The sequence below is a fragment of the Prionailurus viverrinus genome, chromosome F1 (genome assembly GCF_022837055.1).
Source record: "Prionailurus viverrinus isolate Anna chromosome F1, UM_Priviv_1.0, whole genome shotgun sequence".
In the NCBI taxonomy this organism is placed as follows: domain Eukaryota; kingdom Metazoa; phylum Chordata; class Mammalia; order Carnivora; family Felidae; genus Prionailurus; species Prionailurus viverrinus.
This window is the reverse complement of record NC_062577.1, coordinates 28,065,655-28,081,882: the sequence shown is the minus strand read 5'-3', so window position 1 is coordinate 28,081,882 and position 16,228 is coordinate 28,065,655. Positions and strand designations below refer to the sequence as shown.

Here is a 16,228-nt window from a genome sequence, read left to right as displayed (position 1 = left end):
TCTCACCACCTCCCCTCCCCCGTCATCTTTGTTTCCTTCCTTCTGTCTTCCTCTACTGTCTGTCTTCCTCCCTCTTCCCTCCTGGGCTTCTTTCTGCTGTTTTGCTTTCCTTTTCACTTTTTTGTCTTCATCTTGACCACTCATAGTCTGGAAGAGGCCCACTTGGCACTGCCTTTGGCAGACTGGTGGCCTTGCCTCCTCCTACAGGAATACGTGGGGCTCTGGGATGAGGGTGAGTTTGAAAAGGTGCCAAGGAGCCCAGTGGGTCCAGGCTGGATTCAGACCAGCCGGACTTGCGTCCTTCTCTCCTCCAGTGTGCTCGGGTTGTTCGTAACCAAGATTAGATCCGTCCTGTGCGCCGTACCAGCATCGTAAGAACAAGGGGGCAGAGGTGGGTGGTCCATTGGCTCCTGCTGTTTTTTTCAGGGACAGGAATCAGATGGGAGCTGGCTGACAGAATTGTCTGTGGGAGGGACACACCGTTTGCTCGAGTCAGTGAGCATCTCAGAGCTAAGCCGGCCTCAGACCCCTTAGCCCCTAGCACATTGTCCAGGAGGTCAATTCTTTGATGACCTCTGTCCTTCCTCCCTAAAGACAGAATTCAGCAGAAAATATTTCATTGGGACACTGCACACGTGTTCCACGTGCCTCGGAAGAGGCCCTTCCTCTCTGGGCTATTGGTAAGAATCGGGGCTGTGGGTTTTTGTGTCTTCTCTGAAGGGAAGAACATACCAGAGGGGAGTAACACCGATTGCTGCTCATTTGGGCAGGCAGATTACTTCATTAGCTTCTCGGGTCCTGTGTCACAGATGAGGAACTCCCCTGCATGACATCTTCCCGGTGGAATCCTGAAGCAATAGGAGAAGGGGAGGTGGACACCCCTGAGCAGGCTATCTGGTATTGGTGCTGATCCCCCAAACTGGGGCCCCTGGGGAGCTCCATGTGGTCCAGAGCATAACCCCCTACCAGAGTAGACCTGGACCCAAAGAGCTAAGCCTTCCTGGAGGTGACCGGCTCTTCACAGAACATTTCAGAAGGTGACAGAAATTAGAACGGCTCCCCATTTCTTTTTTTTTTTTTTTTTAAGTTTATTTTTGAGAGGGGGAGTGGGTTGGGGATCCAAAGCACAGAGGATCTCTGTGCTGACAGCAGAGAGCCCGATACAGGGCTCAGACTCATGAACCGTGAGACCCTGACCTGAGCCAAAGTCCGACGCTTAACTGACTCAGCCATGCAGGGGCCCCTGGCTCCCCACTTGTGTCTAAGAAGCCGTCTTCACAAGGATCATCCAGCCAGAGATGAAAGAGAATGATCCTGGCTGGGAATGCCCTGATAGGGGCAAATTTGCATGTGCCTTACATATCGTAGGCTCTGTCTCCCCGTAAGCCCTGCAGCACATTCTCAGCCACGTTTTCACTCTTGCCTTGAAGGATCTGCTTTTTCATTCTCTTCTCTGACCCGTGATGCTGGTCACTGACCTGATCGCTGACTGCAGAGAGGGCGGGAAGAGGGAGAGCACCCAACAAGCTGCCGGGATCCTGCGCTCCAGGTCACCTGGCCCTTGGAGCCACCACACAAAGAAGGCAGAGTGTGGCCTCTGTGGTTTCTCTTCTGACCACACTTTCACAGGCAGATCTCGAAGACCTTTGCGGTTTCGGTTCCAGACCACTGCAAAAGAGCGAATGTGGCAGTAAAGCGAATCAAGTGAATTTTTTGTTTCCCCAGTGCATATAAAACTTATGTTTACACCACCCTATAGTCAGTATATTACGTGTGCAGTAACCTGCCTAAAATAACAATCTACATACCTTAATTAAAAGGTTTTAGGAGCTCCTGGGTGGCTCAGTCGGTTAAGTGTCTGGCTCTTGATTTCGGCTCAGGTCCATGATCTCATGGTTCGTGAGTTCAAGCCCTGCATCGTGCTGTGTGCTGACAGTGCAGAGCCAGCTTGGGATTCTCTCTCTCTCTCTCTCTCTCTCTTTCTGTTTCTCCCCCGATTGTGCTCTCTCTCTCTCTCGGAATAAATAAACTTTAAAGAAATAAAATAAAAAGCCTTTATTGTTAAGAAATACTGACCATCATCTGAGCTTTCAGTTGAGGCATAATCACTGATTGATTACAGGTCACCATAACAAAATATAATCATAATGAAAAAGTTTGAAATGCTGTGAAAATTACCGAGGTGTAACACAAAGACACAAAGTGAGCAAATGCTGTTGGAAAAATGGTGCCAACAGACTTGCCTGACGCAGGGTTGCCACAAGTTCTCAGTCTGTAAAAAAACAAAAACAAAAACAAAAAACCCATCGTTTCTATGAAGGGCAGTACAGCAAAGGACAATACGATGCTTGTATTTAGTTCCTTGGGACTTCTTACTGCTTTGTCCTGGACACAGGAACACATGATTGGGCACCAGGCCAGCCCTGACTATAGACGGGCTCATTTGGGGATAGGAGAGGACAGATTCTGACAGCTTCAGAATGCTAGCCATAAGTGGATCTTGCATGGGGTTCTGGAAAGACAGGTGCCCCCTAAGCTCTCTGCATGGGGAGAGACCTTCTGAGGATCAGCTCAGGCTCAGTAAGTCTCTCCCTCTGAAGGTGATGTTTACAAGAGGCTCTCTTCTCCAAGCTCACTTTCTGGAGCTCATAGCTGTAAGGAACTGAGCAAGGAAGGCCAGGCAATTTTTTATTATCTTATTATGGATTTGTCTCACTTTACATGCTAGATGTATAGATTAGATCTATGAAAAGAAAGAAAGCTAGGCATATAAATAGATTTTTTGCTCACTGAATTCTACTTTAACTACACCAGGAATCTCACTATTTAAAAAAAATTTTTTATGTTTGTTTATTTTTGAGAGAGAGAGAGAGTGCACAAGCTTGTGCACGTGGGGGAGGGGCAGAGAGAGAAGGAGACAGAGGATCCAAAACACTGCACTGCACTGATGGCAGAGAGCCTGATGGGGGGCTCAAACTCCCGAACCCGTGAGATCATGACCTGAGCTGAAGTTGGGAGCTTAGCCCCTCATTTTTCTCTTTTACCTCTAAGGGTTTTTATATTGCAGTTTTCAATAGCTGGGCAAGCCTGTGCTGTTATTGGCTGTTCTTATGGCTCATGCTGATAATTTCCAGCTTGGTGAGCTTGTTAAAATCATCTTTCTGGCTCTCACCCTGGAACCTCCAACAGAACAGTCCCAAGCAGGGTGACTTGGAAATGACATCTAGGGTTAAGATCATAGCCTGGGGGTGCCTGGGTGGCTCAGTCAGGTTAATCAGGTCATGATCTCACAGTTCATGAGTTCAAGCCCCACATCAGGCTCTGTACTGACAGCTCAGAGCCTGGAGCCTGCCTCAGATTCTGTGTCTCCCTCTCTCTCTCTGCCCCTCCCCTGCTCTCACTCTGTCTCTCTCTGCCTCAAAAGTAAACATTAAAATAAATAAACAAATAAAACTGTTAGCCTGAAATTGGAATCTCCAGAGGTGGATCCCAGAATCTGCCTATAATGAGCTCCTCCTCCCCCTTCCCCCTGCCTGGTAGTTCTTACGTGTGCTTGTGTCTGAGTGGTCAGGCATGCCTGTGCTGGGAGGGGAATCCTCACCCTCCTCAGAGAGGGTGTGCAGGGCATTTAGGTGCTTGGTGCCACCTTCTGCCACTGCCTGTACCACTGTAGGGTCACACATCTAATCTCATGCACGCTGCCAGGGTTACAAGTTCATGGTTCGTTAGCATCTTCCCAACATGCACTTTTTCTATAGGACTTTGTTTGAGACAGGAAAGAGAAATGTGTAAAGCAACTTTTCTTCAGGCTCTGAAGAAAATCAAGATCCAGTGTAAGAGAGCATGACATCAAGGAATCTTTGGTCTCCTTCAGAATGACCTGGTGCAGGCTTGCCAGTCCCTGACACTTTCTGGGCAAGCAGCTAAATCCCAAGTTGTGGGTAATGCTGTCATCTTCTCAGACTTCATAATCATTGCCTAGTATCAGTCCAGTGAAATTAAAGTGAGGTCTCCACAGTAAGCTTTGCTGCAGAGACAGTGCGCTATTGAGAAACCCTACCACCCACCACCCACCCTTCCATCCATCATCCTTCCATTCCATCCATCCATCTGTCCATCCAGCCACCCACCTACCTACCTATCCATCCATCCATCCATCCATCCATCCATCCACTCCTTCTATCCATCCATCCATCCATCCATCTCTATTATCTGTCCATCCATCCACCCTTCCAATCAGTCACCCTTCCATTCTATTCATTCTTTCCATCCATCCATCCATCCATCCTTCCACCCACCCACCTTTCCATTTCATCAATTCGACCCTTCCTTCCTTCCATTCATCCATCCACCCTTCCACCAATCCACCCATTTTTCTATCTGTCTGTCTACCCATGTATTCATTTATTCCTCATGCATTTAATCATATTTGCTAACTGGAATATGTTGGGCTTGTGCCAGGCATTACGGGTAATATAAAGATGATAAATAAATGATCCCAACTCTCAGAGTTTGCAGTCTAGTAGGTGAACTAAGACATGTATTCCCCTAAACAGAATACAGAGCAGATTGAAATAGCTATTATAAAGACCCAAGCTGTTTGGGGGCTTGAGTTAGAAACTGGATTTTCAGAGCAGGACATTGAGGAGTAAGAGGCTCTTGGCTACCTTCTGGCTACTGAACACTTTCTGGAAAGCCCCTTACTTCTTTATCCCTTTGAGAAATCAATGTACAGCTTCCTCTGCTGGATTACTGGGGCCTTTGGAGTTTTCTGTCACTTTCCCTTTACATACTTCACACAGATACAATCATACAGGGACCCAGTTCTTTGAAATTAGGAAAATGAGACCGCTGAGTGGGTAAGTGGTGCATGATCTGTGGGCCAGGTGACGTCTCTCCTACTTGAAAGCTGCCCACTCCCTCTCTCACTCTTTATCCCTGTATCCCAGTGCTCAAATAATCCAGTCTGTAAGGGACTGGGGTTGGGGGGGTGCCCTGGGGCCAGGTTGGAGGTGGGTCTAGGGCTTGGGCCACTCTGACAGCTAAGCTCCATGGTGGAGACTAACTCTTCCAGGGGTGGGGGAGGCGTGTGAAATTAGTTTTATGTGGTCTCCTTTACTTTCTCTTTGTCAAGCCCCTTGTCCTGTGTAATGCCCCTTGCCCTCCCCTTGGGAGGATGCTGGGGAATATAGGCACTAACCTCCAGGAACTAACTCTTGGAGAGAGCAGTGGAGAATTTAAGAATTTAGTTCTGCCAGTGCAGATGTGCTTTGGTTCCATCCTCCACGCCGAGCTCTCCCCTTTTCTCTGCAATCCTGCATGGCACCTAATGTGGAGACAGGCACGCTGACGGATTGACAGACGGACTGACTGCATGATGAAACAAGTCCTGAGATGCTTTGTTGTGCTCTATCCTACAGGTTAATGGAAACAGCAAAAGAAATGACTCGGGAGTCCTTGCCTATCAAATGCCTTGAAGCTGTCATCCTGGGCATGTATCCTTTGAGTTATGTTTGCTTAAGTTTACTCCATAGATGGCGGCCTCAGAGTGAGGCCGATTGTGCCTTCATTGTCCTAGATTTGCAGAGATGATGCCCATTGTCTCCTTGGGGGAAATTGGCAAGCTCCCCTGGTGCCTCTCTTTAACTTTCACCTTCTGGAGTTGAACCAAATCAGAGCTTGATGGGACCATTGTCTATGTAACCTGTTAGCTGAAGCCAGTACCACTAGCTCAGGCCACATCCGCTGGGCACAAGGAGAATTCCAACTTAGAGGGACTAGAGAGAGAGTGTGTATCATTATCTTTTGCATTCATCTGGCTTTATAACAGGATAGACACTCAGGAGAAATGGGATTATCCAAATGCATCTCTGGGGAAGATTCTAAGAGTAGACTGTGGAGGAGACCGAGCAATGGCGTAGAGTCCTGACTCCGCAGAACATAGAGCTGAAACAAGGGTCTGGTCTCTCCCGTACGTTCTGTTCCATTTTCCCCAGACTCCTGGCCCGGCCTAAGGGGAATATGGTCCAGAAAAGTTGTGACAGCACTGACTTAGTTAGTGATGATGGCAATAAAACATGATCTGGTACAAGAGCAAAGAAACTTGTGGTCCTTTGGGTTGGACAGCTGGAAGGGGGCACTAACCAAGGAAATGCAAAAAGACGTGAACTTGGTAGATGGTCCCAGGTAAGACTGGTTAGGTCCTTGAGGGCTGTGCTGAGAAGTGGGAACTTTCTCCAGAAGGCAATGGGAAGCCCACGGGAAAGATCTGGAGCACAGGGCATGACACGCTCAGGCATGTTCTTTAGAGAGGTGGTTCTTAAGGCAGATTGAAAGGCAGACTGAGCTGTTCCCTGAGAGAAACGGTGGTGCTTGAACCATGGTCCTGGCCATGGGAGCGGGTGTGAGGGGACATCAAGGAGACAGGATGTACAGGATTTAGAGGTCAAATGAGGGCAGGAGTTGACGAGGAAGGAATCAACCAATACAGCTTTCTGGATTCCAGATTGGGTGACGGTCTGTGGAGGATGGGCTGGATGGATGAGGGATACAGAGAGGTGAGATACTTCTGCCCAGGAGCCATAAAGGTGGAGGAAGGAGTTGGGGAGTCATTGGCACCACTTGTGGGCTGAGTAGCTGTAAGAGTCAGAGGAGACAGAGGCAATGAGCCCACGTTGCGGGCTTGGAAAATTGGGTGATCGGATAAGTGTGCTGCAGCCCGAGGGAAGGATGTAATGGGGAGAGGCGGATTCAGGGGGAGATGAGCTCGGATTTGAACATGTCCCATCTGAGACACCTGTAGGTTGTTGAGGGAGGGGGTGTTTGGAGTGTGGCGCTCAGGACCGGGGTCTGCGCCGGAAATAGAAATTTGGGAGCTGTGAGTATTTAGGGGGTGGTAGCTGCTGTCCAAGGAGTAAGAAGAGAAAAAGATCAACGATGGATTCTCACTACTTTTTGCTTTGGTTGGACACGGTGAGCCTGTGATAGAAAAGTTAGAGAGGTAGAAGGAAAACCAGGAGAGAAGAAGATTCCAAAGTCAGCAGAAGGACAGGCGACTCCCAAATCGGACTGGGGACAGTAGGACAGGTGCAGTCTGGTGGTTTGGTCTCCTGGACGTTTTCTAAAATATTTTTTAATGTTTACTTATTTTTGAGAGAGAAAGAGGGGGAGCGCAAGCTGGAGAAGGCCAAAGAGAGAGAGGGAGACAGAGGATCTGAAGCAGGTTCTGTGCTGAGAGCAGAGAACCCGGTACGGGGGGCTTGAACCCATGTACTGTGAAATCATGACTTGAGCCGAAGTCAGACGCTTAAGCGACTGAGCCACCCAGGCGCCCCGGTCTGCTGGACATTTTCACGGGAAGGGCAGTTTCTGGCCGTCTGCAGCCTGCAGAACACTGGCCAGGCCTCGTCTGAAGTACGATTGTCCACAGGTGCCCAGGCTGACATTTGAAAAATGGAAACTTGAGCCGTATTGAGGCCCTGCCCCACTCTCTTGTCATACCTCCATCCTGCTCCTCACAAAGGAGATGAAACGTGTGCTGGGGAGCCCAGCAGGAGGGCAGAACGGGGTGGGGACAGCAGATGGCCCAGGGCCCTTTTGTGGCAGGAGTCGGCCACAGCTGTTGGGCACAGCCCCCTGCAAGTTTAATGGGGGTGAACAGTTGTTGGGGATCTGCCAGAGGGATCAGTGAGGGAGAGCACAAGCACGGGCCCTTCCCTGGGTGGCCCAGCTACCCTCAGACTCTGCTGACGGATGTCCGGGTGTACCTGGACAGAGGTCACCTTGCTTTACCCAGTAGCCGTGTCCCTGCGCAAATTGTATAACCCCAAACACGATTTTGGCTTACTGGGATTACTTAAATCTTTAGGGACTGTGAGGGATACACCTGTGACCGGCGTCTGGGCCAGCCCAAATGAGGGGACAGTGGCTCTTAGTTTTCCCTCGTTCTTACTGGTGTGACGTTTTAGAAAAGGGCAGAGGAGGTGGGAAGGGTGCAGAAACATGGCTCGCGCTGCTGAACTCAGGGAAATTTGACTCTTGGACACAGATGAGAAACCCAGACCTGAATTCTAAAAGTTACAGTATCTTTGTCTTTTCCCTTTGCTCTTTGTCAGCACCCCTGTGGCCCACTTTTCTCCCGAGCACAGTGAAGGACATGGCTTGAGTCGGATGTCCGTGTCTCCCACAGGCCCCTCTGCAGGTCCGGGGAGGCAAATGGTACTTCAGCAACTTTGAAACAGGTCAGCTTGGCTGCTGCTTAGAGCCCCGTGTCCCCTGTCTTGTCCTGCCTTGTTTCCTCTCGTCTGACGTGAGGCCACTGTTCAGGATTCGTTCACGGAGAGCCCCTTCTTTTGATCTTGCCTCAGTGCGTGCGCACACTCTCACATGCCTGCCGGAGAGATAGACCTTTGGTTCCAAGTTATCTTCTAATTCCGGCAGCAATTTCAGGGGCCTCACTGACCCTGAAGGGGTTAATCATGGTACCAAAGTTCTGTGCCGGATTCAAGTGACAGGTGTGTTCTTAGAGGTGGGGTAGGCACATGCCCAGCCGGCTGGATTCCGGGTGGATCTTCCAGGAGCTTGGGCACTGCTGTCTCCCTCTTCCCTAGAAAAGCCCAGACCATTCCTTGCCCTCATCCTTGTTCCCCCCCTCTCCGAGCCCAGGTCCTCTAGGTCCCAAGGCTTTCCTGATTGCCATCAAGATGGAACACATCCTTGAGACCGGTCTTTCCTGCACCCTCCTCACTCCCTCTTCTCCGAGTGGCCGACTCTACTTGTCCCACAAGACTAACTTTGGCATGGTCACCGCATGACCTCTGCTCTCCCTGCGCGCGCTGGGCTTACCTCTCTGACAGTACACATCACACTGGGGTGGTTCCTTTCCATTTTATCGAGATCCCATTGATGTACAGCACTGTGTAAGCTTAAGGGGAACAGCATAATGGCTTGACATACGTATATAGTGAGCGTGGGGGTTTTTAACTGCAGTAAAATATTCATAACACAAATCTACCATTCTGTTTCTAAATGCACAGTTCAGGGGCGCCTGGGTGGCGCAGTTGGTTAAGCGTCCGACTTCAGCCAGGTCACGATCTCGCGGTCCGTGAGTTTGAGCCCCGCGTCGGGCTCTGGGCTGATGGCTCAGAGCCTGGAGCCTGTTTCCGATTCTGTGTCTCCCTCTCTCTCTGCCCCTCCCCTGTTCATGCTCTGTCTCTCTCTGTCCCAAAAATAAATAAACGTTGAAAAAAAAATTTAAATGCACAGTTCAGTGGCATTGAGGACATTCATGCTTTTGTTCAACCGTCAGCACCCTCTGCGTCCAGAACTTCATCTTCTCCAACTGAAACGCCCATTGAACACTAACTCCCCATTTTCTCCCCTCTCCCCTGCCAACCACCGTTCTACTTCTGTCTCTATGAATTTGATTACTCCAGATACCTCGTAAAGTTCCATCGTACAGTATTTGTCCTTTTGTGGCTGGCTTATTTCACTTAACATAATGTCCTCAAGGTTCATCCATGGAGCATGTGTCCGAATTTCCTAACCTTTTAAAAAGTTTGTTTATTTATTTATTTATTTATCTAGAGAGAAAGAGAGAGAGTGCAAGAGAGGGGCAGAGAGAGGAGAGAGAATCTCAAGCAGGCTCTGCACTGTTAGCACAGAGAGTGACACAGGACTCAAACTCACGAACTTGGAGATCGTGACCTGAGCCAAAATCAAGAGTCGGATACTTAACCGACTGAGCCACCCAGGTGCCCCAGAATTTCCTAACTTTTTAAGGCTGAATATTCCATTGTATGTATTCTCCACGTTTCCTGTATCCGTTCACCCGCAGACCCTTGGGTTGCTTCCTCCTTGGAGCTGTTGTGAACAAAGCTGCTATGAACATGGGTGTGCAACTATCGGTTCGAGTCCCTGCTTTTAGTTCTTTGGGGTACGTACCCAGAAGTGGAATTGCTGCATCCTATGGCAATGGTATGTTTCATTTTTTTGAGGAACTGCTGTACTGATCATATTGTGTCCACTTTGAGTCTGTCTCCCTGAGAGACTTCCAGAGAAGGGTTGGATCCTTGATCTTTGGCTCCACAGCCCCACCTGTGGGCTGTCTGGCACAGGAGATGTGCGCCCAGTAAGTGCTTGTTATACTGACTGAAACAACTAAGGAATGCCCTTATTCCAGCCCCAGAGAGCTCGTCCCAGAAAACAAGCAAGAATTGATGTAAGAGGGCTCAGAAGGATATGATTTCACTCCCTTCCTGCCAGTTAACGTCACATGAGGAAGTGAAAACAGGTAACCATTTTTATAGAGAGGAGCCATCTGTGCCTAAATTGAGGCTGAGGACGAGGCTGACCTCAGGGCTGCGGGCTGGCTTCTATTAGTTCCTGTCTTTCAAGGGAACCTGCATTGGCCCCCACCGACGCAGTCTTTTGAAGTGTAAGGAATGTATGTTCACGATGGAGGTTTATCCATTCAACAAGCATGAAGCAAGCACCTCCGTGTGCCAGGCCTGCGCTATGCCCCAGGGAACACCAGCATGTGAAACGGAACTCCTTGCAAGAGGCAAACAAATAAACAATTACAATAGTGGGTGATTAAGCACCGGGTACTACAGGGGTTCTTGAGTGGGAGTGGGGGTGGTACTTAACCCACACAGAGGAAGGTCAGAGAAGGGAGAGGAAGGGGGAGGGGATAGCAGTGAGGCTGTTCCAGTTGGGGTGCAGCCTGTGGAAAGAGGATAGGGCCCACAGCATCCTTATCACTCACGATTCCTAGGAGTTCCCAAAGGAATTGAGTCCCCTGCCCTAGAAGGCTGATGTGCAGTGAAGCCATAAGACAAGTTATACTGCAGTTGGGGGCGTCATGTAGTGTGAAGAGTGTTTAGTGGCATTTTGTTCAAAGTTTCGTAGGTCGCTTTGGTCTCATAGCTTTGTGCTGTAAAGGCCATTTAAAAGTCATTTAGGAGTTTCAGTTACATTTGACTTCACATTATGAGGGATTATACGCGCTGAGGGCACAGGTGTGGATGCTTTGCGGTCCCGGCGTATCCTTCAAAAAGTCACGGGTCGCCCTTGGGTCCGTGTGCTAGTCCAGGGTGTGGCGGAAAGGGGATTGCACAAAGGAATAATGAGCAGGGGCTGAATCGTGGCAGGACCTTTGTAAGGGATTTGGGCTAAGTCTGGGGAAGATGAGAGACACTGAAAACTTAAGCAGAAGAGCTGACGTGTACCAAATTTTGGCTTGAATAGACCACTCTGGCCTTTGTGTGGAAAGCACGTTGGAGTGGGGGCAGGAAACGGTGAAGAGAAATGCTCAGAGAATGGAAGACCGTCTCTACTAACTGAGCCCTTATCACGCCCTGGCCACCATGTTCAACACCCGGATGATTATTTACCTTAGAAACACTCTGGAGTCACCAAATGTTTTCAGCAGAAAAGTGACACCAGTGAGTTTTCCGCATCACTCTCCAGAAAACCGGGTCCTGGCCAGGGCTATCCTGGGACTTTGAGATGGGCTCGTGGATGTGGCACTTCTTGCCCCTGGCTCCAGCGTGTGGAGTCACGGGGGGTAGTTACTTGGAGCTGCGCTCTGTGGGGGTTACTGGTCCCAAACTGAGGCAGCGGTAAGAGGCCGAGTTAGTCCATCCAAATGGGCTGATAAGTGGAGAGAGCCAAGCTGTGACCCAAGCGCGTTGGGGATGAGGGGAGTCTGTGGTTTGTGTGCTGGAGGCAGCTTTCTGTGTGGTACCCAAGGCTGTCGACATGGGTGTGCCGGGGCCCGTGAGAGGAGCAGATGAGGTGCAGGCATGAGCTGTTCTGACACCTTGCCATCCAGGTAATCAACCAGTCTGTTTCTTTTATGTCCGCATTGCCTTGCCTTGATTCTGGTTTTCATTTCTTCTCTGGAGCATTGCAGAGGCTTTCGGTTCCTGGTCTGTCCCACACGCTCCAGCCAGAATTAATGTCCGAGAACATCATTCTGATTACATTAAGAAAGCCTTTAATCCTCATCATGCCCTGTAGAAGACTGAGGGAAAGGGAGAGATCATTGTTTCATTTTGCATTTATTTAGTTGCTAAAGTAGAGGGCAAGTTTTTCTCTTTGTCCCAAATTAACTTGGCTCTGATATGCACTGTATACTAGGTACTCAAAGATATCAAGTGAATCCTTTCTAAAAGGATCAGTCTCGGGGCGCCTGGGTGACTTAGTCGGTTGAGCGTCCAACTTCGGCTCAGGTCATGATCTCGCGGTCCGTGAGTTCGAGCCCCGTGTCCGGCTCTGTGCTGACAGCTCAGAGCCTGGAGCCTGCTTCGGATTCTGTGTCTCCCTCTCTCTCTGACCCTCCCTCGTTCATGCTCTGTCTCTCTCTGTCTCAGAAATAAATAAATGTTAAAAAAATTAAAAAAAAAAAAAGGATTAGTCTGGAAAGGTAAGGTGTGGGCCCACTCAGAGGCAGAGGGATGGACGCTTTGCCCGTATGGGCCACTTCCATTACTGGGAGTCCAAGCTCTGTGAATTTTCAAGGTCTCCTTTCTCTTCCTTGACTTAGATGGTCTAAGATACTTAACCAATGGACAGCCTTCCATCGAGCGATTCCCCATCAGCTTTAAAACCTACTTCTCAGGAAACTACTTTCACCATGTTGTGCTGGGGATTTATTGCAATGGCCGCTATGGCTCACTGGGCATGAGCCGAAGGGCTGAGCTGATGGACAAGCCGTTGACCTTTCGGACTTTGAGTGACCTCATCTTTGACTTTGAAGACTCCTACAAGAAGTACCTGCACACAGTCAAGAAGGTCAAGATTGGGCTGTATGTCCCCCATGAGCCTCATAGCTTTCAGCCCATTGAGTGGAAGCAGCTGGTCCTCAATGTCTCAAAGATGTTGAGGGCTGACATAAGGAAGGAGCTGGAGAAATATGCCAGGGACATGAGAATGAAGGTAGGTGCTGGGAAGACAAATGAGCAATGCAAAAGAGTTCTATCCCTGTCTTCTGTCTCTCTCCCTCTTGCCTCATGCCCCGTGTTTCTGGGACGGTCAAAATCTCCTTGAGGTTGTCTTACTTAGTAGCCACCCTATTAAAACAAAAAATCGAAATCATTCGCTATTTGACACGGATAATTAAAGTTTCTCTTTGCATATGCTACTTCAAACACTGGAGCTAAAGTTGATTTAGATGTTATAATTACGGCAGTGTCTTGGCCTACAATTCCTTCTATGCAGTCAAATCTAAAATGTTAGCCATTTATTTATTTTTTTTTAATGTTTGTTTATTTTGGGAGACAGAGAGACAGAGTGGGGGCAGGGGCGGGCAGAGAGAGAGGGAGACACAGAATCCGAAGCAGGCTCCAGGCTCTGACCTGTCAGCACAGAGCCCGATGCGGGGCTCGAAGCCACGAACCGTGGGATCATGACCTGGGCCGAAGTCAGACGCTCAACTGACTGAGCCACCCCGTCGCCCCAAATGTTAGCCATTTTAGATGAAGGTTATAGTTTTGTTGTGTTCTGTCTTTATTATAACAGGGTGATCAATCATCCCAGTTTGTCTGAAACTGAGAGGTTTCCCAGGACATGAAATTTTTAGTACTTAAAACCAGAGGGGCCTGTGCACAGCAGGATGAGTGGGTCAGCTGGTTTATCATCTCTTGGAGAGTTGCATTATATCTCTGCTTTGTAAGTTGCAACGCGTTTTGGCATAAAATCCTGACCCAGTGTCACAATAGGAAAGAAGCATTTACTGTGCTGGCTTTATATAAACTACACTCGTAAAGCCTTCTTGCTTCTGCCGTGTCACTTCCATGGTGACACGATGCCTGCTTGTCCTTGTCCCTCCAGAGCTTGTGGAGTCACTGAGAGAAAGCCTGTGCCTACACTGAGGATCACAGGGGAAAAGAGACTACGCTGACTTCAGACTTAGTTCTGTTTAGCTCTTGGGGACCTGTCATTTTCACTCTGAGGGACCTGGAAACGAGATTCTTGATAAATTGAAACCACTCTGTGCATGTGTGTGGGGTGGGAGAGTCAGAGGAAAAACAAGCTGGTTTCTGGAGCAATGTAGATGGGACTTGGCTTTGACAAGACAGCACCCAGCACCCAGACGCAGCCTCAGGGAAGCTGAGGCCTTGGGCTCTGCTTCTCTGCTGTGGAAAAGGGGGCACGGTATAATCATTTCAGCCCCTGGGAAGCGGCACCTTTGCTCCTTGCCAGTGTAGACTGAGAGAGGAGCATCTGTCAGACCTCTTGTTTGGAAGGCGTTCCAGCTTCAGTGCCTTCTAAGCCACGGGATCTTGGTGGGCTGAGGGCAGGAAGACATGAGGGCGGGTCCTTCAGGAGCCGGTGTGGTAACTCCTTACATCTCCTTCAGATCCTGAAACCTGCAAGTGCCCATTCTCCAACCCAAGTGAGAAGTCGGGGCAAATCCCTGTCCCCCAGAAGGAGACAGGCAAGCCCCCCGAGACGGCTCGGCAGGAGAGACAAGTCGTGAGTAGTATTTCCTCTTTCCCGAAAGCCCAACACACACATCTGTGGGGTTGTCCTAGCCCACGGGGACGACGCTGTGTCGTGGGCCTTGGCATCTGAAGCTGACCGAGATCTCCAAGAGGACCGCCCCTCATGCAGGGGGCATCCCCTGTAGAGAAGGATCCCCCCTGATGGTCACTCCCATTGCGCTGACGCCACCACCTGTCAGCTATAGACTCCGAAGAAGAGCCCAGCCCCAGACTGCAAGAGATGAAGGGTAGCCTGAAATCCTGGCACCGTGGGAACAGCACTGGCTTTAGAATTAGGAAGCCTGGGTCTGGGGCCAGCTCAGCTCCTTCTGAGCTACGTGATGTTAGGCATGTCATGTAACCTTCCTGGGCTTCAGTTCTCGCAGCCAGAAGAGCCTGTTAGAATCGATGAAACCTTCCTAAAACCCCGCAGCCCTCTGTGCCCAGCAGAAAGCGTGATCATGGTTTGGATCACAGCGTCAGAAATATCCACTTCTTCTTTGCTGACTCTAGCTCCCCTGTTTTAGCCCCGAGGCTAGTGATTCCACACCTACTGCTTAGGTCAAAATGACCCACTTGAGAAGTGACAGATTGGAGAAGCTGAGGAAGCCCAACGTAACCAGTGATAATCCACTGGCAAATATTTGGGCCATACTTATACAGGGAAAAAATATTACTTTTATTAATACCAGCAGCGTGCTGGGTCACAGGAGGCTCTCGCCGCACCAGGGATGATGTGGGTACAGCGCACAGTGGTCTAGGCTGAGCCCGGGCTCTGCTGCTCATTAGCCTTGTGGCATGGGGAAGCCCTTCCCGAGGATAAAAATGCTGTCCCTGCCCATCTCACAAGGAGTCGTTAGCATCAACTGAGAAGTTGTAATGAGAGCGGTTTATTTGTGGTGAACTGCTTTCACGCAAGCACGTTATTATTGTCACGTCCACGCTGTAGAGTAAGAAGGGAGAGCTGTAGTTTTCACTTTCAGAGGAAGAAAGCCGAACACTGTGCTGTTGTGTAGCTGGTCGGTGGTGGGACTGGGGCTGGAACCCAGGTCGGCCCTGGGACGGTGGCAGAACAGGGAGTGTTGGTTCTGCTTTTGGAAGAACAGGACAGGATGGGGTGTTGTCAGTTTCGAGGAACGTTCCCTATTTGTCCTCATTCCCCATCCCACTGCTGAGCCCAGGGTTCAGCTTCTAAGCCAGAAAGGTGTTGGCTGAAATGATGGGGGTCCCGGCTTTGAAAGGGGAGGGATGATGAGGTGGGTGGGGCTTGGGAGCTCCTGTAGCAAGAGAGGTTGGAGAACAGGGGGGCTTCAGCATGGCTTTGTCCTTTTGGGGAGCAGGTTGGCTTCAGATCTTTCACACATGCCTCTGACCCTAATCCTGCCTCTGATGCTGATCACGGCCCTTGACTCTTGACCCTGACCTTAACTTAACCCTAACCCTGTCTCTCCCCACTCTGTGATGCAGTCGTCCACCCATTGACGTCCCTGAACAAAGTAGCAGTTGTCTCAGGGGACTATGAATATGTCAGCCGTTCCCAGAGGGTCCTGTAGCATAGAATTCCAGAAGTAGGAATCTGGTTACTCAAGAAGCAAGGAAGGGGCCCTTTCCTTTGGTTTGCTAGCTTTTCTGCCCCTGGAGGGGGCTTCCCTTTGGAGCTCCCAGTATACAGTCCATTGGATAGTCCATAAAGCCCTGCTTTGCCCTCTAAAGTCCTGAGCACATGAAGTCCTGAGCACTTG

The 16,228-nt window shown here is 49.7% G+C and overlaps 1 protein-coding gene across 8 annotated transcripts in view; it reads left to right on the top strand.

Annotated features, from left to right (window-relative positions):
* The window catches only part of VASH2 (vasohibin 2), a 39,412-nt gene that overhangs the window by 10,263 nt on the left and 12,921 nt on the right, over positions 1 to 16,228 (top strand). For 4 of the 8 annotated variants that reach the window (XM_047840914.1, XM_047840917.1, XM_047840915.1 and 1 more), the window contains exons 3-6: positions 4,803 to 4,859; positions 5,421 to 5,491; positions 12,548 to 12,939; positions 14,363 to 14,478. In XM_047840914.1, coding sequence (XP_047696870.1) covers positions 4,803 to 4,859; positions 5,421 to 5,491; positions 12,548 to 12,939; positions 14,363 to 14,478 — 636 coding nt within the window. Of the gene's footprint in view, positions 1 to 4,802; positions 4,860 to 5,420; positions 5,496 to 12,547; positions 12,940 to 14,362; positions 14,479 to 16,228 lie in introns of all 8 variants that reach the window. The other 4 variants (XM_047840918.1, XM_047840913.1, XM_047840919.1 and 1 more) reach the window with 2 other exon arrangements.